At 49.9% G+C, this 21,429-nt stretch overlaps 1 protein-coding gene across 1 annotated transcript in view; it reads right to left on the bottom strand.

The window, feature by feature from the left end:
• Positions 1-21,429, bottom strand: part of LOC122385761 (laminin subunit alpha-1-like) — a 60,015-nt gene that overhangs the window by 3,689 nt on the left and 34,897 nt on the right. The window contains exons 22-53 of the mRNA XM_043374247.1: positions 21,288-21,428; positions 19,179-19,352; positions 18,613-18,785; positions 18,282-18,416; positions 16,807-16,921; positions 16,358-16,498; positions 15,647-15,843; positions 15,192-15,385; positions 12,221-12,459; positions 11,871-11,982; positions 11,303-11,604; positions 10,919-11,083; positions 10,480-10,640; positions 9,344-9,482; positions 9,022-9,120; positions 8,684-8,810; positions 8,334-8,510; positions 7,779-7,933; positions 7,246-7,413; positions 6,772-6,926; positions 6,302-6,478; positions 6,013-6,114; positions 5,624-5,798; positions 5,162-5,309; positions 4,564-4,841; positions 4,043-4,183; positions 3,467-3,529; positions 2,208-2,374; positions 1,789-1,977; positions 1,306-1,458; positions 957-1,089; positions 549-683 (exon numbers count right to left, since the gene is read on the bottom strand). Coding sequence (XP_043230182.1) covers positions 549-683; positions 957-1,089; positions 1,306-1,458; positions 1,789-1,977; positions 2,208-2,374; positions 3,467-3,529; positions 4,043-4,183; positions 4,564-4,841; positions 5,162-5,309; positions 5,624-5,798; positions 6,013-6,114; positions 6,302-6,478; positions 6,772-6,926; positions 7,246-7,413; positions 7,779-7,933; positions 8,334-8,510; positions 8,684-8,810; positions 9,022-9,120; positions 9,344-9,482; positions 10,480-10,640; positions 10,919-11,083; positions 11,303-11,604; positions 11,871-11,982; positions 12,221-12,459; positions 15,192-15,385; positions 15,647-15,843; positions 16,358-16,498; positions 16,807-16,921; positions 18,282-18,416; positions 18,613-18,785; positions 19,179-19,352; positions 21,288-21,428 — 5,130 coding nt within the window. The remainder of the gene's footprint in view (positions 1-548; positions 684-956; positions 1,090-1,305; positions 1,459-1,788; positions 1,978-2,207; positions 2,375-3,466; positions 3,530-4,042; positions 4,184-4,563; positions 4,842-5,161; positions 5,310-5,623; positions 5,799-6,012; positions 6,115-6,301; positions 6,479-6,771; positions 6,927-7,245; positions 7,414-7,778; positions 7,934-8,333; positions 8,511-8,683; positions 8,811-9,021; positions 9,121-9,343; positions 9,483-10,479; positions 10,641-10,918; positions 11,084-11,302; positions 11,605-11,870; positions 11,983-12,220; positions 12,460-15,191; positions 15,386-15,646; positions 15,844-16,357; positions 16,499-16,806; positions 16,922-18,281; positions 18,417-18,612; positions 18,786-19,178; positions 19,353-21,287; position 21,429) is intronic.

Raw genomic sequence — 21,429 nt, 5'->3', positions numbered from 1 at the left:
GAACAGGAATGAGGATGAGGATAGCACACTTAGAATTGATAATAATATTGTGATGACAATAGATGTGCTGTTTTTGTAACATCATGTAACGTATTTAGTTATATAATATGTCGTATTACATAAAAGGTAAATGACCCTTCAGACATTGTGCCTCCTATTCCGATTACAGGAAGATAAAGGCGAATATGATTTAAAACAGTAACCACGATTATCTGAGCGATAAACAGGCTAAAACGTAGCATTCATCCAGTTCACTACGCTATTTTAAGCAGCTGAGAGGGTGTCGTAACATCAGAGAATGAGATCCTGCATCCACCGATAACAATCGCAGAGATTCTTCCTTTTTCCATCCGGGTTTAGCCATGAACCATTCTATCTTCTTCCATCCTCCTGCATCCTGTTCTTCGCCGTCTGTCACGTCATATCATATTAGTTCTATTACATTTCATGTAATGCGTATTTCTGTCTTATTCCTCCTTCTGTAACATCCTACACCATCTCATCCGATCCCATCCCATCCCAAATCCCGCCCCCTCTCCCGCTCTCACCATCTGCCACTGCCCGTCGTTGAGCCGCGCCCCGGCACTGAGCTGCACCGCCCGCCGTTTACGGCGCACCGTCAGGTGCACGGCGCCGTCCTGCAGACACAGCGTCAGAGACGAGCTGCGCTTCCGAGACGGACTCTGTAAGGTGGAAGTGGGGGGGGGGGCGGGGGAGGGGGGTCAGAGGGAGATATGGAGGTCCGGAGAAGGTCGATAGGTCAGTGGTGCAGAGATTCCTAATTGCATAACTGTTTATTGTACTGATCACCCGTCGAAACGGCTGTTGTTCTCTGTATGACATAAACACTGGCCTCAAATAAGGAGCCTAATCGCCGTTCAATCTCCTAGCAGTGACGTCCAAATCAATGGGTATAGAACATATCTAGATGGCATGATAAGCCTTGCCAAACCCACCTCAGTGTGCAGCAGCAGTCCGTTAGGGTAGAACGTCCGGAAATCGAGCGTAATGTTAAAGTTCCGCCTGAGGTTCTTCCTCTGAACAGGTACAAAGACGTGGCTGAATGGATCGTCTCCCAGCTTCACGGCCCTGTGAAACAAGAAGAGAGGTGTTACCGAACATTGATGCAGCAAGCAACGGATTACGGAACACATGCAAGATTCACACCAGTTTTGTATACTAGTCAGAGTAAGTGTGAGTTTGGAACTCCTGCAAGACTTACGGAAGAACGATCGTTCCATTCTCTGAATCATAATAGTTAATCCCCAGCTACTCTACCCTCCAGCACCATTTTCGGCGTCCCACCTGGCCTCCAGTGTGACCTGTGAGGGCTTGTTGCACGAGGTCGGCTCCGGCTCACTGGCCATTTCGTGCAGCATCCTACTCCGGAACAGGTCGCCATTACACCGGCCCAGAGTGACGCGTTTGTGACGCAGCGGCGCGTCAAACTGCATCAGACTGGTGGGGCACAGCGCGTCATACGATGTCAGATATCACAGCGGCATGAGAGATCGGATTATTATAGACGGACGCTTAGGTCATACCGGGATGATAATAGACATCACGTGTTCATGGGCCAAGAGTTGTCATGTTTTCAGTTTTCAATGCTACGATTCTCCTAGACTTATCGAAAAATGACACAAATATGACGCAAATAATGTGGCGTAGCTTATGATGTTGTCACACATGACAAAAACATCCTAAACCGTGATAATTATATTGAAGTCTTTTGTGGTCCCCTATTGGCTTCACCTGACTCTCTTCTAATATTCACCATCCCACACCGACCTGTCTCCGAATATGACGTCCGAGATGCATCCGTCGAATGCGGGCGGCGCGGGGGTGCTGAGCGCTGAGGAGAGCTCCGGCGGTACCCCTCCCAGGAACAGACCGCCGCTCTCCGGCGCCTGGACAGTACCGGAGCGGCGCGGGAGCTGACCAGTGGCCACCACGATATCCGACACACGCATCTCCAGTCTGACGGGAGGGGCAGGTCAGGTCAGGGGCGGGTCTGGTCAGGTCAAAGAGAAAACGAGTTGGTGGGTTCTCAAAGACGATGTTCTGGATAAACGTCCTAAACCTCAGCACAGGCCGTGTCACTTATGAACATAACCACATCGTTACCGAACTCCTATGCCCAAAAATGAGAGCGCAACCCTGCTTCCTTCTCAGCATGACACCCTCCGCTCCGTGACCCGTTGACTTACTGTCTGCGCTGTTTGAGCACGGTGACCGTGTGCGGTCGGCCGTCGTGGAAGGTCCGTTTGGAGGTGAGCACCGCCTCGCCGCCGCCGCCGTTCACACGCAGCTCCAGCTTCCCATCGCTCAGACTCAGCATGTAGTACTCGTTGTTGAGTGGGTTCTCGGCCGGCACCTGTCGGGGAGATGGAGTTACACGGAGGTCGGGGGTTCGGATCTGGATAAGGGTGTCGATTTGACGGCATCGATCTTTTAAACCTGTTTCTCATTTTAAGTATAGTTGGCAGCAAAAAAAGACGTATGAATAAATTTGAACCATCAAAACATGCTGATGGCTGGGAACTTTTACATTATAGAACTGGAAGAATCGCTGAAATGACATCGCTCTACCCCTCCGCGTGGTTTGCCCAATTGGACACATTACCTATCCTAATCTCACGCCACATACACATGCGATGATTACATCGACGATCAAGCATGTTCAAGCCGAACTGCGCACTACACACAACACGGGTGAACATTGTTCTGGGCCACATGGTGCTGTGGTCGTCCCTGTGCACAATGCACATTGTACAGTCCACCGCTAAAGTAATGTGTGGTTTTACCAATCTGAACGGATGGCTTTGACTGGCGATTTCTTAAAGCGGAGTTACTGAAAAGAAGACGCCAATAGATAAAGTTGCAGCTGCATGGGTGACGAATTGACGATACATGTAAGCTACATTCAAAGTTTCATTGTAGTCTGGCTAATCGTTCCTAAGCTTCAGAAGCAAAACATACCCATGACTGAAACCACACATTACTTCTGCTGTGGACTGTACATACTCCCCGATCCCCTTCGTTATGCCTAACGTGCGACATTAGGCATTGACAAAATTATATAAACGGATACGCGGCATTGAAAGGTCTGGGAGCTTGTATGTAGTTACATGCATGCAATATGGGACATAACACTTGGCTCAAGTCACGAAACGGAAATGCATAAGACAGTCATTACGAAGGTTGTTTATAGGAGTGGGTGCATTCACAATAGCGATTAGTCATCTTGCATGTGAGGATAATCGTGCGTTGTGCATATATATTTGATGCAGAGCTCGCAGGCAGCAGCTGAACGCAGCCTATTCCAGCTAACAATGGTGCCACAAAAACATCATCAGTGCCACTTTCGGCATTCCACATAACTGTGCCTCGTTCCACGGGTCGACCAGTGCCGATATATGAGAACATTCAGTGCAGACATGAACAGTACCGGGCTCAGGCCCCTCACCCTTCTCTGTCTCAGTGCTCTGCCCTGGTCAGTCGCCGACACCGGCAGCTGCTTCTCATCCTCCTTCACCAAATCGTGCGACACCGTCACCATTTTAACTCAGTTATCACCAAATGGACATCACAGCTACACCAAAGCTCCACCAGTAAACCAAAGCAAGAAACATGCGGACTACCACCAAACAGCGCTTTAAAGTGAGAGGAAGAGGGCTAGGCAAGAACTCTTTACTAAAATAAATCGAGCAAGCGCTATTCGGTATCGTACAAAAAAGATCAACGGTAGCTCTCAAAAGTTGTCCCTCATTAGTATGGTTGTAACTGAAAAACTGAAAGCAAGCCATCCAGCTCTGCGTTATGCTAGTAAAAAGTGTAAACCTGGAAGAATTATGCGCAGGAAAACTAGCAGATAAAATGTAATGATATTATTTGAGCAGATAAAAAGAAGCATAAACACGACACACCAATGTAAAACTCCACTCGGTAAAAACACTCCACAACTCACAAGGCGCCTTTCCTCTAAAGTACCCAAACAACCAGCTACGATTTTAGTTTGGTAGCCACTACAGTCTGTTTTTACCTTGGTCGCGAACGTGGACAGCATCAGCAGGCCGTTGGGTACGGCCGTTTTGAACGTGAAGCCCAGAGTGGCAGTTTTCCTTAGCCGGCGTGAGTTCAGCTCCACGTACCCCTCGCCGTGGAAGCCCGCCGTCTTCATTAGCTGTGGGACATGCGTGGGAAATGCGTGAGACGCAAGCGAGACACGTGGAATGAACCATCTCCCGGCATTGGCTGGTGCGTATGTGTACTTTGGTCGCTAGATATAGTCCCAGTTAATAAATAAATGTCCCAGCCACGAATGGAAACCACATAAACCCAACCGACAAAAAGTGATGCATGAACGTTCTGCAATGTCAAGAAAAATGACCTCATTACCTATATCACACCGACTGTTAAAGACAATAGTTGACCGGGTCCCATCCTCTACATGCTACCATATTCGCACCCACTTTCCAGCTCCCTTGACTGCCATACTCCCGTCTAACTTATCATCCTCACACCTGCACCACCCATGCGCTCCCTCCTCACTCCTTTTCTCACCTGTCGTCCACACTCGCGCGCCACTCCGGTCGAGTTGCCGACCAGCGGGTTCTGGGCCGTCTGCCCGACCTGCAGATCCTCCACGCAGCCCAGTAGCGGCACGAACGTCACATCGGGCCAGCGGGCGCGGTCAAAGTCGGGCGGCACGCCGCCGAAATACAGCCGGGAGGAGTCCAGGCTGAGCTGGTAGCGCGGGCGGCGGTAGCGCGAGCGGCCAGACGACTCCGGGTGGAAGGTGCCCTCCTTGAACTCCTCGCCGTTGTTGATCTTCAGACCGACTGAGGGGGGCGAGGGGGAGGGGATGGGTTAGAGAGCTCTGAGTTCTGATTAGCAGTGTCAAGTTTCTGAGCTTACATCGTCATGCGACCAGATGTATGAGCAAAATGATTGCGTTCATGCAAATTCAAGATGAGTGACAAGTTACTTATTCATAAATACCACAAAGAGCAAGCCTCATCACCAGTCTGCAATGCACAAAGCCAACAGGACATTCTCGATATGACTTTACCAAACACCTTGCTAAGCCCTTTCCTCACACCGCCCCACTGAGACAGCTGACTAAGCCTCTGCTTCCTGTACGTGTCTCCCCGCCCCTCACCGTCTCCGCCTGACTTGGTGGCCTCAATGGTGGTCCTTTCGCCGGTGTTGTAGCGCCCGTTGGACGTCACCACCAGGATGTCGCTCTTGTTGAAGCCGACACGCGTCACGATCTGTCCGTCACGCAGCTCGATACTGAAAAACTGGTCCTGTGGACGGACGCGAATAGGTGTGAGAAGATGTGGTTTTAAATGTTGTTCACAATCAGTTACACATTTTGGCAATGATACCTGTTCCGAACACAACATATCAAAGAATCGCAAAATGCCTTCATCCTGTTGCAATTAAAATCGTGACATTTTTTAGAGGAGAGAAAGGTGTTTTACTAGAAGCGCATGTGTGATAAAACACTACGAAAATTTACCCATAACAGATTAGCATCAACCACACGAGGTGTCTACTTGAAGAAAAGTCGCAACTTTGAACGTCTCCTCCTCCGTGAACAATCTCCTCGTCCCGTTACCTTCTCCTCATTGACGGCCAAAAACAGCAGGGCGTCCTCGTCGAACGTTTTGACGTTGAGTACCACCGAGTAGAGCATGTTTTGAACGCGCCCGGTGGGGTTCAGCGCGGGCAGCTCGGCGTAGCCGCTGCCGCTGAAGCTGTACCACGACGAGCTGGCCAGGATGCCGTCCGAGCTGTATTGGAAGGGTAGGAGGGAGGGGTGAGAGAATAGTGAGTCTTATGTGCGATGACGTAATAACACTTGCCCGCCGATTAGTGAGTCGTGGTTAAATTTATAAAAGTATGACAAATATTTATTACAACTACTAGGTGACAAAATGCCCATCATATATTTTTACACTTGTGATACGATAACAAAACATGTTTTGTCAATCCCGAAAAACTGACCTGGGCCCGGCGCGGCAGGCGCCGCATCCCTCGTTGTGGGCAAAGTTCCACAGTCCCAGTGGATGACCGTTCACAGTGGCCTCGTACAGACAGCCGGCGAATCTGGCGGAAAACATGGGGCGTCAGGGTGTCAGGAGGAAGAAGAAAGAAAGCCGGGGAAAGAAAAGGGGCTAGGAACAGAATATGCCTCAGTTCGTTGGCTATCATAGGAACCAAGGCACCTCCATATCATCCAAAACCCAGTCACAAAACATTCCACCCCTCCCCGCCTCCCCCGGCCTCCGCTCACCGTCGCGTGGTGGTGCCGACGTCAGGCCCGTCGGACGGCAGACCCACGTACACCCGGTCTGACGACGTCAGGTCCATGATGGACAGACCGTCACTGGTCGAGTTGGACACCGTATCGGGCAGATTGCCGCGGTCGCCGGCCGCCGGACGAACAGAGAGCCGGCCCAGGCTGCCGATCCTGCGTGGGGAGAATGGGTCGGATAGGGTTAGGTGAGGCAGGCCACCTGATTGACAGCTGCCTATAGGTTGCCGATCCTGTTTGGGAAGGCAGAATGGCCCAGAAAAGTTTCGGTGGAACGGTAGTAGCTATGAGTGGTAGCTGTGGCTCTGTCAGTTCGTGTCAGAACATTATTTATTCGAGCAATGTTGTCAAACTAAATCAGCATTATTTTACCGTTTCCCTATCAAAACTTTCTTTAAGCTGCTCAGCAATATTCGACCAGCCTGGCTGAATTTGACCGATTCACGCACCTCTCTGCGTCGATGATGTACCAGTGCTGGTCCTTCATCAGCTGCTCGCTGTTGGTCTTGAGCCGCCGCGGGTGCTCCACCATCCGAGTCTGGCCGCCGTTGTTCCACATGAAGCGGATCCGACGGTTGACCATCTCCAGAGCCATGAAGTCGCTCTGAAATTAATTTAGAACCGTGAAATTTGGACTCGTAAACATGGCAGGGTCGCAGGTTTAAGGTCAGGTGCGTGAAACAAGTCAACATGCTATAAACAGAGGCGTTTCTTTCCAGTAAATCTGTGACGTTTTCTTGATAACTTTTTATGAAAACAATCTATTTTAAACAAACCCTATAAACACAGAGAAGAATAACTGTCCGGCTGCCAGCATTCCTTCCGAAAACATCCTTTTGGTCTGTTCCATCTACGCATTTACTCAACGTATTCACATAGATTGTGAACCACTATCTGCATTTCCACCCAGCCGCCATCCTGACCTCAGTCTTTGACGGCAGGTAGAGCAGTAGGGCGTCCCGCGTCTTGGGGTCCGAGATGGCGTAGTTGAGCCTCACAGAGGAGGCGGTGCTGGGCTGCAGCTGCGGCGCCTGGTAGGTGCGGCTGCACAGGCCCTCCGGCGCTCCGCGCTCCGTCAGTGAGACCCGGATCTGAGCGGAGGGATCAGAGTGGGGGTCAGGGGGTGGCGACGCGACTAGGCCCAGCCTGTAGACTGGTGTAGTTACTGATATAAATTAAACAGCTGCGTTACGGGAAGCATATATCTTACGACGAATAACGGAAGAAAGCGCCAAGAAAACGGGTTGACTCGATTTTCCGTGACACAGAAAGTGCCAAATGTGATAAATAAGAAGCAAAGCGCCGGCAAGGATTAAGTAATGTTGAAAAAATATTCGACGGAATCTAAACTAAAGGCAACTCCAATCTTCATACCTCAAGAGCACCGGTGAATTGCTCTGGAAACGGAATCATTCGTTTACAGGTAAAACACTCCTTACCGCTCAGAACCACTCACATTGGTCGCCGCCTGGCGCGCTTTCAGTATTTTGTTTTTGAGCTGGCGCAGCTTCAGTCCGACGTTGTCGCTCATCTCGCGGAGTTCGTCCACCTGATCCTCCACTTCCATGGCGCGTATGTCGGCCTCGGTGATACTCAGACGGGCCGCGGACACTGCGGGGAAGGGGGGGGGGGTGACCGCGGTGACTGGTGACTATGGTGATACTGTGGTGCATTTATACATTGTCCGCCGATTGTATGGCAACGTTATACGGGCAGCTGAGTGAATTAGCATGGGTTAAGGCATAGATAACAAGGTGATTTATTAGGCGAGGGAAATTGCTACTCGAAATTGAATATCACAGAAGTGAGTAATGAAACACAAACTATACCATTACCTCTGGAACCATTTCAAATAACAATATCCATAACACGAGTGAAACTTTGCCTTTTCTGTCGTATCGGGATTCGGGGTAACACCAGCCCTCTTTTGAGGACTGGTGATTGAACGCTTCTCCGAGTTGAAATGTCTATTCACTGGCCCCATACGCCGCCTCTCCCAGCCTCCACTCACGCATGGCGCTGAAGTTGCCCATGCTCTCTGCGCCGCCGCCCTGTACCAGCTCCATGCCGGGTCGGAGCACGGTGTCAATGTTGTCCTCGATCCTCTGGGTCCGCTCGTCCACCTTTGAGACGGCGCTGAGGACGGCCATGGCGTCCGCAGAGGCGGCGCCGGCCGAGGTGGCCAGCTCTGTGGGAGGGGTGGAGGGTGTACGAGTTAGTGGGGTACGAGAAGGGGGAGAGAAGAGGCAGAGAGGGCGGGTAGGAGAGAGGAATCTCGAAATCTAAAAATAATAAAAAACCCTTTGCCAACAAGATAGTTTACCCATGTAGGCACAAAAAAAAAACATTTTAAACGCCCACCATCCACGTTGTTGAGCGCCAGCTGGGTTCGAATCTCCTCGTTCTGTTCTCGCGTGGCCAGCAGAGTTCCATTGATGATGTCAATGCCGGCGCGGCTGGCTGCCATCTTGCCAGATAAAACCACCACCTGGTGAAATGGGAGGCGGCTGTGATCACGGAAGATCTACGGCTTGATAAATGTCGAAATTATTATTTTTGGGAAATATTGATGAATGATGACGAACACAAAAAACATTTTCGTCAATAGCAGTTCGTGGAGCAATGCAAGCTGGAGACAGTCTCATTGCAGTTAAAGTTGTCGGACCAATCACGTCAAGATGAGAGCCAGGGAAGCCCACCTGATGTCGGAGGTCTTCTGCCTGTTCGAAGAGCACCTCAGACTTCGTTTTCGCCTGGGTCCCCAGAGAGACTAGGGAGTCCGTGTCTCTGGGATATGCCTGATAGCCGAGCGAGAAGATGAACAAATCAGTTGTAGATACTGCTCTAAACCATAGATAAAACAAGCTGCAAAACTCTTAAACATTTAACAGCAAGCGCAATGATATCGATAGCAAAACAAAACATCGCTAGGAAACAAGCAAATACAAAGACCAGCTATATTTTCATAGCCTGTGTGAGTTTTGCCGTCTGATATTAGCAGTAGCACAGTGTGAAACCCACCTGTTCGTAAGCCCTCTGGCCAGCGGCGCTGGCATCCTCCGCTGCCTGACGGGCAGAGTTGAGCGCGTCCACGATCTTCTGATAGGCCTCGGCAGCCTGCAGTGAAAGGTCCGCTTCCTGGCGGGTCGCCTGGAACGAACTGGCCACGGGAAAAACGGGTCGTGGTTAGAAACAGCATAATAGCTTAGATTACGGCCGATAGATGGCACTAGTAGTGACGCCTGAATGATGCTGCGCCGCATGGTGCGTATAATCATCAATAGATGGCGGGAGCACTTGGCGCCTGAGTGATACTGTGCCGCATGGTTCGTGTAATTCCTATTAGATGGCGGTAGTAGTTACGCCTGAATGATGCTGTGCCGCATGGTGTGGTTATTGCTCCATAGATGGCGGTAGGGTTGCGCCTGAAGGTAGGCTGTGCCGCGTGGTGCGTACAATTCCCAATAGATGGCGGGCCCTGTTGCGCCTGAATGATGCTGTGCCGCGTGGTGTCTTTCTTTCCCAATAGATGGCGGGAGTGGTACCCCCGGATGCATGCTGCACCGCACGACTCCAATTAGGAACGGACGATCCTCGCCACAAAAATAGGAAATGTAACGAATATTGAACACCGTTCCGTGCTTCTATCCTCAGGATACTGAAATCCTTCTCCTCCACGCCGCAACCCCCCTCCGGGCTGGACAGGCAACTTTATCTCATGCGGGCTGCTCCCTTGGAACGGCACCGCTGCTCCTGAGGGAGCGCACCCCGTAGCCGGGTGCAGTGAGTGCCTTGGGGCTGGGTGGCCTGTCCTCTGGACGGGCTCAGCCCCGGCGACTCACTAGGGTGCCTGCCCAGACCAATGTCTCCCCCTAATTCCTATCATCCTTCCGGCTCTGCAATGGTCTTGTCAGACCGAAAAGGCCTAACCCAACAAAACAAAACAAACAAAAAAACGAATATTGAATAACTGTTTTACCAATAGATGATAACAAGCGGTAACTGCATTAGTTACCAACAGATGATAAGTGGCGTTAGCGGACAAAATAACGGTTCCGTCATTATTCCCGTGTACGCCGCCATTCCTCGATCCGTTTTACCATCCAGTGCCTATGTTCCACTCCCGGTTCCGCACCGTGCCGTTCCGTCTCACTCACCCCTCCAGCCGCTCGGCCTGGGCTGTCAGCGTGGCGGCGTGCACCTGAGCCGGCAGCACGTATCGGATACGGTAGTCTTCACTGAGTTCACTGAAACTGTCTGTTCGCCGCCGCAGCCGCTCCTCGGCGCGCTCCACCTCCAGCTGACGGTCTCGGAGGTCCTGAGGGGGTGGAGAAGGGGAGGTTAGGTGGGTGATAGCCGAGAAATTATTAATTCTGAACTGTTTGTATGGACGACAACACCTTCAAAATACGCAAAATGAATGAATTTAAAAGATGGCGATTAGCTGGCATCATTAGCTAGAAAATCATGCTATAAATCAGCTTGATGTGTGTAAATAACCGTGTCATTTTAATGACAAAATCAGTTTTTATCCCTCCTCCCTTTGTTACGTTTCGATATCTCATTTCCGTCATTCAGCTCCTATCCCAGACTCACGACGAGGTCTCCCTTAGCGGCGTCATAGAGCAGGCGGGTCTCCGCCAGCAGGCTGGACGTGTTGGTCAGCGTGCCGTCACACATGTTACCCAGGTCCTTGACCGCCTGCTGGTCGTCTCTGAGCGCCGTCAGACGCTCCTGCAGCGCCGGCAGAAGCAGCCCCAGCTGCGGAATGGAAGGAAACGCGGTCAGATGGTTGATACATTCATAATATCTCTACCAGCTGGTGTTTCCGTTTAAAACTTTCAGCAATTTTAGACGGTTACATAACTTATGATCTAAAGAATGCTAAGTGCCTGGGAAATTAGCAGAGGAAACACTACCCCAGGACTTGGTCCACCGTCTCCCACCACACCACCCATTCCCGCACGCCCCGAAGCGTACCTCAGCTATCGGCTGTCGAACTCCGTCAGCCACCAGTCGGGTCATCTCATCCAGCCGCTCACTCAGCCGCTCCAGCCGCTCCCGGGTGTCATTCAGCCGTCCGGGGCTGCTGCTCAGCATGTCTCTCAGCCGGCTCAGCAGGGTGGCGGCGCTCAGCAGCTCGGCCTCAGCAGCAGCCATGGCGGGCTCCAGCCGGACGGCCTGCATCCTGGCCAGGAGCGCCTCAGCCTCGAGCAGCGCGTCCTGGACGCCCGCCGAGGAGGTCTCACCGATGGCGTAGTTACGGAGTTTGGCCACCGTGTCTGTGGTGGAAAGAAGGGAGGGATGAGCCAAAGATGATCAGAACCAACCAATTCAGCTCGAATAATGCATTAATGCAGTTAGCAAGGAATTAAACATATCGCATTTCCGTAGAATACCGAGTGGTGTCGCAAGGCGTTTTACGATTGCCGGGGTATCTTTCAGACGCTCCAAAGCTGGCGTCACTTCAAAGGAGAAAATATGTCAACTTACTTGTCAAAACTAGAACGCTAATTATGAAACAGCGTAGATCTACCACATCCCTTACCTTCAGCCTGAAACTGGGTATTTTTGACCTCCTGGTAAATCTCTTCAATCTCGTTGCGGAACTGCCTGACATCGTCCATTTTGGGTGACAGGGCGTTCAGCTGATCCTCCGCCTGCAAAACGAGAAAGGCATGTCTCAAAAAAGATGTCTGGGCTAAGGAAGTGCTTTCTTCACAATGGCATTACGCTGCTCTCATCCACAAGTGATCGCCATATAAGCTCATGAAATCTTTGGAGGCAAAAGACATACGGAAAACGTAATACAAGACATGTTTCCAAATCCAACCCATCTCAAACGCCTCCTGACCCCCTTCGGTCTCTCTTGTTATCCTCGTTGCTCCTTCAACTGACCTGAATGAGTATGGTGGTGGCGTACTTGTCGAGCTCCAGCGTCTCGTACATGGCCCGGAGTGTGAGCTGGCTCTCCTGATACTGCTGCACCTCCTCCCGCACCGTCTCGGTGGTGTTGGAGAACTGGTAGTAACGTCTCCACGGCGCGCCGCCGGCGCCGGTCAGGTTTACAGCAGACGCCATGGCCGACAGGGAGTCGAGGCTCTCGAACAGGAGCTCCACGCAGCCGTCCTGGCATGCTGAAAGGGAGAACAAAATAAAGATTAGGACGCCCTCCTAATCTTTCAACATCACATAGAATGTTGAATGTTGCGAGAGACATGGAGCGAGAGGGTCATATGACTGTCATGACACGCTAGAGGAAAAACGATGTTGAGGACCGTTTGATAGCTAATAGGCTAATGAATGTTTATTTATTTTTTATTTATTTCACATCATCAGGTATTTCCACACAAAATGGGCTATTCCAATACCCTCGTCATACAATGTAACACCGCACGGTATAAAAAAGTTATAAAAACACACACACATCTTTATGAGAACAAAATCGCGGACACTTAAAATAAACTAACTAGTCACGAAAAAAAATCACGATGCATCAGCCAACATTTTGCGAATGTGGCGCTTAAAAGAAGTCATGCTAAGGTGGTTCACATGATGATCTATGGCGAATGTGTTATACAATTTGGATGCACGATAGATGAATGTACGTTTTCCATGGTTGTTGCGGGGGCGAGTGGTTGAAATATGATCCGACTGCCGTGTTCTTCGAGAGATTGATTCATGATTAAACAACAGTGCTTCACGCAATCCTATTGGTACGTCCAGCGATAAAATTTTATGAATCATGCATATGTCAAAATAGTCAACTAGCTTTGGAACAGTGAGCCAACCTAAGTCTGAAATGACATCCGAAACATGGTCGTATTTCCGTCGACCGGAAATAACTCGTGCTGCGAAGTTGACTATTTTTTGTAGTTCGGTCAGTACATTTTTGCCACAGCTACCATACACCTGCGCACAGTATCGAATGTGAGAAAGTACAAGAGAATCGACGATACGAGGTAGAACAGAAGCCGGTAGAGTATGTTTAACGTGCGAGATTCCAATGAGAATGCCAAAACATTTGTTAACAACATGTTGCACGTGGCGCTCCCATGACAGGTTTGGGTCCATTATCACACCTAAGTTCCTCACGCTCTCGGTAGACATCACCACTTCACCCATGAATGACACTTTTGGAACTTCATCTAACTGGACTAATTGCCGTCTGTCACCGAAAACCATCAGTTCCGTTTTACTTGGATTAACCATCATACCGTTTTGCATAAACCAGTTACTTGAGATACCTAAAACGTCTTCCATAGCACACTGCATATCCCGAATTTTGTGTCTCGACCCGGTCAGTGCTAGCTGAGTATCATCCGCATACCTGATTAAAGTTACTCGGAAACCGTTCACAGAGGACGGAATGTGACATGCGATGTCATTGCTTAGAATATTAAACAATAAACTTCCTAACGTTGAGCCCTGGAAGCATCCCACCGATATCGGTAAGGGTTCTGATAATTCGTCGCCGATCCTTACCCTCTGAGTATGTCCCTCGAGGTAGCTCTTGAACCACCCTGTCCTAATCTGTAAGAGACTCAATTTTTCAAGAATAGTACTATGATCGACCACATCAAAACACCGACTTAACCCTATTCCTGGCGGGCTCCGCCGGGACAAGAAACTGGCGGGGGGGGGGGCCGATTCGGCCCCCCCCTGAGATCTCGAGAACGAAGTAAGATAGCGACAAGCGGTAAACGGCATCGGATACGCACGGCCAAGATCTACAATTTTTACTAAGGTCATTTTCAGGTCAGGTCAAAGATGACGTCACAGGGGTCGAAAAAGTCAAAATGGCGGCGCTAGATATGGAGAGAGTTTATCTCGAATAACTTTCGAATTAGTCAAGATAGGAACAAACTAAGGGCATCATCGTGATCCTCTCGTCAATCCGCATCGAATGATATATATGTTGACCTCGAAAGGTCAAGGTCAAAGGTTGACCTCAGGTCACGTGACCTCGAGGTCATCATGTATATCATTCGATGCGTCTTGACGAGCTGAACACAATGAGACCATCCACGCGTCTGTATCTTGTTCCTGTACGGAGTTATTGGCCAAAAACCTTTGGTGACCTTTGATGACGTCACATGACCTCACAGCTGCCCAACAGCAAAACAGACCTCAAGGTAGTGAAGGTTGATCGTATATGAAGTCATGTATGGTATATGGGGCCATTCCGACCCGTTTTAGTGGTAAAAACAGGGAGTTGATTTTTCCCCCATTGACTTATAATGGGGAGGTCGCGAAACTGACCTGACCTTAGGTCACCGATATCAAAATTCCGAGATATACAAATTGCACATACTGGTACCCTAACTAAAGCCTGAAGAGAAGAAATTGATCGGTCAAAAACTCTAGCTCTGGCGTGATTGCAAACTTTTCTGAGGTAGGGTCACCAAACCGCCTCTGGTGACCTGACCTGAGGTCAGATCAACTCAAAATTTTCAGACATGTTGCGTAGAAGCCTTTTAGGAAAAGTCAGAAAATTTGAGCTTCCTAGCTCAACGCGTTTGGGAGAAAGAACCAAAAAACCTCAGGGGGGGGGGGCTCCTGAGGCCCCCCCCCCCGCCAGGAATAGGGTTAAATCTAAAAGAGCTAGCAATGAAATTTCCGAATTGTCCATACCTTTCAAAATTTCGTCAGTCATTGATACGAGTGCCGTTGCCGTGGAATGGATGGCTGGGTGGATTTTAGACCTGATGATAAATAAGTGGCTTAAATAGCATTTTATTGATAACAAAACACTGGTCTTTCAGGTACAACAGTCCCCACCTCTCACAGAGGCCAGGAGACTTCCAATACTTTACAGTCCCTCTCACTGACATATACATCACATTTCAACAGCTCTGCATCGTCTCACCTTCACATCCTCGTTCGGTGACGATGTGCCGGGGGGCGCAGCGGGTGCAGTCCCTCCCGACCACGCCGGTCCGACAGGGACACTGGCCGGTGACAGCGTCACACGTGTTACCAATGCTGCCCACCGGGTCACAGGCGCACGCCCTGCACCCGATCCCCGGCTCCAGAGCCGAGCCGTAGTACCCGAACGCGCACCTGAACGGGAAACGGCAGAGAGCTGTTACACTTCTTCACACCAGCGCACATAATATTTTCTAATATGCTGTAGAATGTAGATTCATGTATAGAGGCTGCAGTTCATCTCCAATATTTTATTTTGTATGTGCAGAAAAAACTGTCACTGGATTATTCATTCATTCATTCATTCATTCATTCATTCATTCATTCAATAGCTCTAGTTCTTACTCCCTCCCTCCCACCCTCTCCCACTCCTCCCCTCCTCCCTCTCCCACTCACTGGTCACATCTCTCTCCCGTGTATCCGGGGTCACACTGGCAGCGGAAGCCGCCCTGGTAGTTTGAGAAGCACGTCTCCGCGTTGGACAGCTGGGCGGTCGGACACAGACACGGCAGACACGGACCTTCGGACGGGTTACCGTAGTAACCGCGAGCGCACACGTCACAGTGCTGGCCGGAGGTGTTGTCCGTGCAGTTCTGTGGGTAGAAAGGGTAGAGGTACGGTTAGCTGGTAATAAACAGGTCTGTTTCACTGTACTGATGTGATACGGACAAACGTGCATGCTCGATCCACTGTCGCAGCTTGAGATAATAAGGGTACATCGGAAAAGTTTTAACATTTTATCGGAAAAACTGTAGATTTACACGTTTGTACTTTATATGTAACACTGCTTTTTTAATAGCATCAGGGTGGATCTCAGAAGACATGATTGATAAAATTTTATTATACGAACTACCCTACGGTACTCGGGGTCACACAATATCTCACCTGACAGTGCCCGGTGTCGGGGTCGCAGTTCGCTCACCTGACAGTGGCCGGTGTCGGGGTCGCAGTTCGCTCACCTGACAGTGTCCGGTGTCGGGGTCGCAGTTCGCTCACCTGACAGTGTCCGGTGTCGGGGTCGCAGTTCGTTCACCAGACAGTGTCCGGTGTCTGGGTCATATTTCACTCACCTGGCAGTGCCCGGTGTCGGGGTCGCAGTTCGCTCACCTGACAGTGTCCGGTGTCGGGGTCGCAGACCTGTGACCTGCCGTTACACTGACACGGCACCGACTCGCCCACCAGGTCTATAATGATCTCACTGTTGCTGTAGCCAGGCGTGAACGAACGGTAGAAACCGATACTCGGGTCCTGGGACAGTTGCACCATTAATTAGAATAAGACAGGAAAGATATTAACCGCCTTACTTATTCGGCATTGTCTATGGTTACGTTTGAATGGTAGTGTCAATGGAAAAATTGTCTTGTGATTTTCTGAAGACTCGATAATTCCTGATGTTTCTAAAAAGTTGATGTAAGATTATGCCGTTTATTATTATGTATCGGAAATTGAACAAGTTGCAAAACGAAAACTTTTCTTACGTTCGTATTCTGCAGGGTAACGATAATTGACTATACTTAATACGTCTTATGACATCATTATGACACCTCTCATCTCACCTGACAGGAGGACCCGTTGTATCCCCTCGGACAGGCGCAGCGCTCGATACCCAGTGCGGTGCTGCCGGCGTGGCCGTACGTCGGCTCGGCGATGTCCCAGCTGACCTCCGACAGTCTGATGGAGGGAACGAGGGCAGACATCAGTGATATATGCTAGAAAACCGGATGCACAGCAAAGGCGGATACTAATTGAGAGTATCTGTTACACTCAGAAATGCGCTGAGTGGATGCATCTCAGAAGACGATTTTTCGAGCCAAATGCTTACGCTGATGGAAGCAACAGAATATGAAATGGAACGACACACGTCCATGTTACCATAGGTATAAAATTTCAATGACTTCAAGTTTCAATAATGTTTGACTTCAAAGAATAAGCGCACACCGCCCTCCAAAGTCAGTAACGTCAGAAGTGAGTGAGTGAAAATGAGGTTTTAAGGCGTCCCTGTCCATTGGACATTCGGCCGCCTGTAAAGAATCTGTTTGCTAGAAAAATATCGAATTGCTGGAATTTTGATATTGCAAGTGCTCATTTACTTTAATTGTGTGTGAGTTCTAAAATCTTGATCTTTAAAGTGCTCGGTAACGCGTTGTGGCTTTCTTGGGAGGTGAGTGGGATCCTTGGACTTACTTTACCTACTGTTAGAATTAGTTTTACGTTATAGTTACTTTAAAGGGTTGTTAAGATACCACTTTGTCCTCCATCAAGACAATAAATTCGATTTGGGATTAATTTTGCCATGGTGCCGGCACATGGCCTACTCTTCACGAACTACACCATGGGTTCTTTATCGTGCGGGTTAGGAGGCAATCCCCACACCCCCTCTCACGCCGGGAGTCGCGTTCACCCTACAATGCCGGGTGGTGCATGGGCCTAAATAATTATTGTCTGAAGGACTAGACTGCATGGCCATTTAACAACTTCGAAGAGGTGAAGACCAGTTTGCCTCTCTTAATTTTGAATCTCTCCTGTCTGCGCGTGACTGGCACCAAGCTTGGACTAGCGCACGGCTGAGTGGTGTGGTGAATGTCGGCCGGCGTAACTGGCACCAAGCTTGGACTAGCGCCCGGCTGAGTGGTGTAGTGAATATCAGCCGGCGTATCTAGCACCAAACTTGGACCAGCGCACGGTTGAGTGGTGTACTGGGTGTCAGCCGCGCTCTTATTACCCTAAATGGTGTACCTTATAACTACTGCGAATGATGGACCATGTTTACAGTATTTCAAATCACATGTTTACTTTAACGTCCACAAGAACCGCTTGTTATCACATGTTTGGATCACTGAGCATCGACTCATAACACTAACCATACTGACCGTCTAACCATGGCATAAACTTCCGTCAAGCGGGTTGGACGTCTGCTAATCACTAAATATTAGCCCCGATGACAGCTGGTCGAGCACCCGGCCCCGGTCTGTCTGCTAGCTCCGCAGTCCGCCCCTCCCCCATAAACCACGTGACCTGCGCCAGAACTCACTCGGCCCGCGTAGCGTCTATGTAGTCGGTGGCGCGGATGAGCACGTGCTGTGTGTTCTGTAGGGCCACCATCAGCATCTCACGGGTGACCAGCGCACGACGGTCGCCCTTCACACGCCAGAAGTTTTCGTGGAGTCTGTCGGAGGGGGAGGGTGGGCTGAGGTGAAAAACAGGGAATGATGAAACAAACTGCGAGGCCTGAGGGTGGGCGAACAAATCACCTACCGGCGATAAAGTAGAGCATTTGATGACAATGCCTGATACCATGTGGCCGTTCTGTGAAACTAACTTATATATCATTTGTAAGACCCTTCTCTCCCCACACTACTCACTTGACCTGGTAGAACCCGTCCGGGCTGGTGGTGGGCGGGTAGTGCTCCAGCACCAGTCGGGTGTTCCCCTGCAGCTGTACCAGCGGGTAACTGGAGAGGATGCTGGCAGGGAACGGCCGGGAGCCGCCGAAACTCCGAGAACGGAACCGCAGGTGGCCGTTGTACGAGCGGACCTGATGGAAAGACACAAACAGGATTAAAGACCTATTTTATTTAAAATTTTATTAAAATGCGCGATTTAAATGATGTTAACTCATTAGGCTTATTTTTTTTAAGTGACAAGTCTGACAGAGTTTTAACACCAATATTAAACTATACCTGATTAAATTGTTCACCGACCATTGTTTATCATTCATTCATTCATTCATTCGTTCGTTCGTTCGTTCGTTCGTTCGTTCGTTCGTTCGTTCGTTCGTTCGTTCGTTCGTTCGTTCGTTCGTTCGTTCGTTCGTTCGTTCGTTCGTTCGTTCGTTCGTTCGTTCGTTCGTTCTTCCATGCAATGCATATATTCATTCATTCATTCATTCATCCATTCATTCACTCCCCACTCCCCGCACCACCCCCACCTTGTCCCCGAGGAACTCTGGCGGCAGCTGCCAGTAGATGGGCGCGTCGGACGGGTACTTGAGGCCCACCGTCACGTCACCGGAGTATCCGGGCAGCACGCGCAGTGAGTTGGTGACGTTCAGACGCGTCTGGTCGTCGGTGAGCGTCACGGCCCGGCTGTCCGGCAGCGACAGCTGAGGGAGGGGAGGGGAGAGTTAGAGGGACGGATGGTCAGATGGAGACGGTATGGGGAGGGAGGGGGGACGAGCAGGGATGGACGATCTAATACGGAAGGTGGGCTATGAACGAGAAAATAAGTTTGAGCGAAAAAAACATTAAGAACGAAAGAGAAGTGAAAGTCACTTATTGTCTTGAGGCATACACCCGGAATCAGGAAGATATCTAAGACGTTTGCAAACCTGAAAGAACCAAGAAGTAGAGATAAGGACAAAAAGGATAGAACAATGTTTTGCAACTAAACCATAGCCTGTTAGCAACCATAATTTTCAAAAAGGAAATTACTGAACGATGTATGCAAATCGCCATTTTTTTCGAACTATTGTCACAATTTACAATTTATTGTCGCATTCAATAACAAGTCACATTTCACACTGAACGATATTTCAGCATAACACGACTGACACTAATTACAGGAATGCTTGAGGTGCAAGGGCAGTTGTTATCATGCACATGCAGTGAATGCCAGCGCGCTTCTAAGAGCCCACAAAGCAGCACTAGCAGCAGTGAGGACAGCAGGGTGCATTGACGTGAAGTACGCGGCGCAGCGGTGCGCCGTCAGTGCAAACAAGCCTCCAAAGTCCGGCGGTCACGCCTGTACTGCACGCATGCATGATAAAAGAAGACGAATGGTGGGAACTGACGGGGTCACACTGGGGGGGGGGGGGGGGGTGTTGTTTTTCGCCCTCCCGTGCTCTTGCAAGTGCCATAGCGGTCACGATGCCGGCGAGAATGACTCGCCGAAAACGGCGTCTCGCAGTGAATCGCTGCAGGCGGCCAACTATACGCACAGCGGTTAACTATAGGTCAATACGTGGCCTCCGCTGCAGTTTAGCTCCAGTGCAGGTCTGCGGACCTTCCTGCCCGATGCGGGTCTTCGTGCGATGCTATGCGTAACATTTCTATGTGAGTTGTCTATGGGACACAGAAGGCCTAACAGTAGCCAGGCTGGGAGGGTGCATTGTCGCCCAGTGAGGTCTACTATGCGGTGAGCAGCCACAGTGAAATGCCCGGCTGGGTACGCTCTCAGCGACGTCTGCACAGTGTGATTGCTGACAGCACTGCCAGGTGCCGTGCCTCGGCTAACAAAGCATTGCTGTGTGCGGTGCGGTGCATTACATTTACGTGGCGCGGTGCAACTATTAGCCATTCATTTGTAGCCTGTTTTGTGCAGTGCGGTGCTCTGCCATAGCACTGCTCCTGTAGCAGCCCTGTTCGTACGTGGATGTAGCAGATCTCCTGTGTGTTCCAGGGCACCACAGGCAGTGTGTAGAATGAGTCACCGGTCTCGTTATAGGCCAGAACCACGGTACGTTTGGTCTTGATAACGGTGAGCTGAAACAGGCACCGTCAGCGGGAGGAGGCGGAGAAAAGGGAGGGAGACGAGAGCCGGGAAAGAGGACTGTACAAAATTGGTTGGGCGCCAATTTTGTAGATCATGGTTTCATTGGTGGGTAAATTAAAAAATATAGGGAAAACAAAGACGGAGAGACAGCTAAAAAACTACATTGAAGAGAATGCAGCTAATAGTTCCAACGAAGGGATATACGAGTGAAAAGAAATATACCTAAAGAGGGAAACAAGAATAAATGAACGGTGAAAGTCATCGTTTTCATGCACAGAGTTCATAGCAAACAGGTTTATTTAATGTGGATCTGAGTGGCTTTTATAAGGCTTGTAAGCAACAAGTTAAATGAGCTACATTAGCATATTGGTGATGCATCATTATGCTTTACTGAAAATATTAATATTGCCCGTACTACCGCATGTTATCGGCTTACGTTCATCCCAGTAGTAGCTAACTCACACCAAAACCACTTCATAAAAGGCAATAAATCTGTATATGTCATCAGTCACCACACAACCACTTGGATCTATACCCGTCCACGTACTGGAACCCAGACGAACTCTCCCTGGGAGCACTGTCCGCTCCTGGTGAAGCAGAAGCAAGCCGTGCAGCCGTCAGGGTTGTCGGCAGACATGCCGAACGTGCCCTCCAGACAGCGGTCGCATTTCTCACCCAGGGTGTTTTTC

This window comes from Amphibalanus amphitrite, unplaced genomic scaffold, assembly GCF_019059575.1.
Source record: "Amphibalanus amphitrite isolate SeventyFive unplaced genomic scaffold, NRLGWU_Aamphi_draft 000230F_arrow, whole genome shotgun sequence".
Lineage (NCBI taxonomy): Eukaryota > Metazoa > Arthropoda > Thecostraca > Balanomorpha > Balanidae > Amphibalanus > Amphibalanus amphitrite.
The sequence above is the reverse complement of the archived record's forward strand: the minus strand, read 5'-3'. Positions and strand labels throughout refer to the sequence as shown.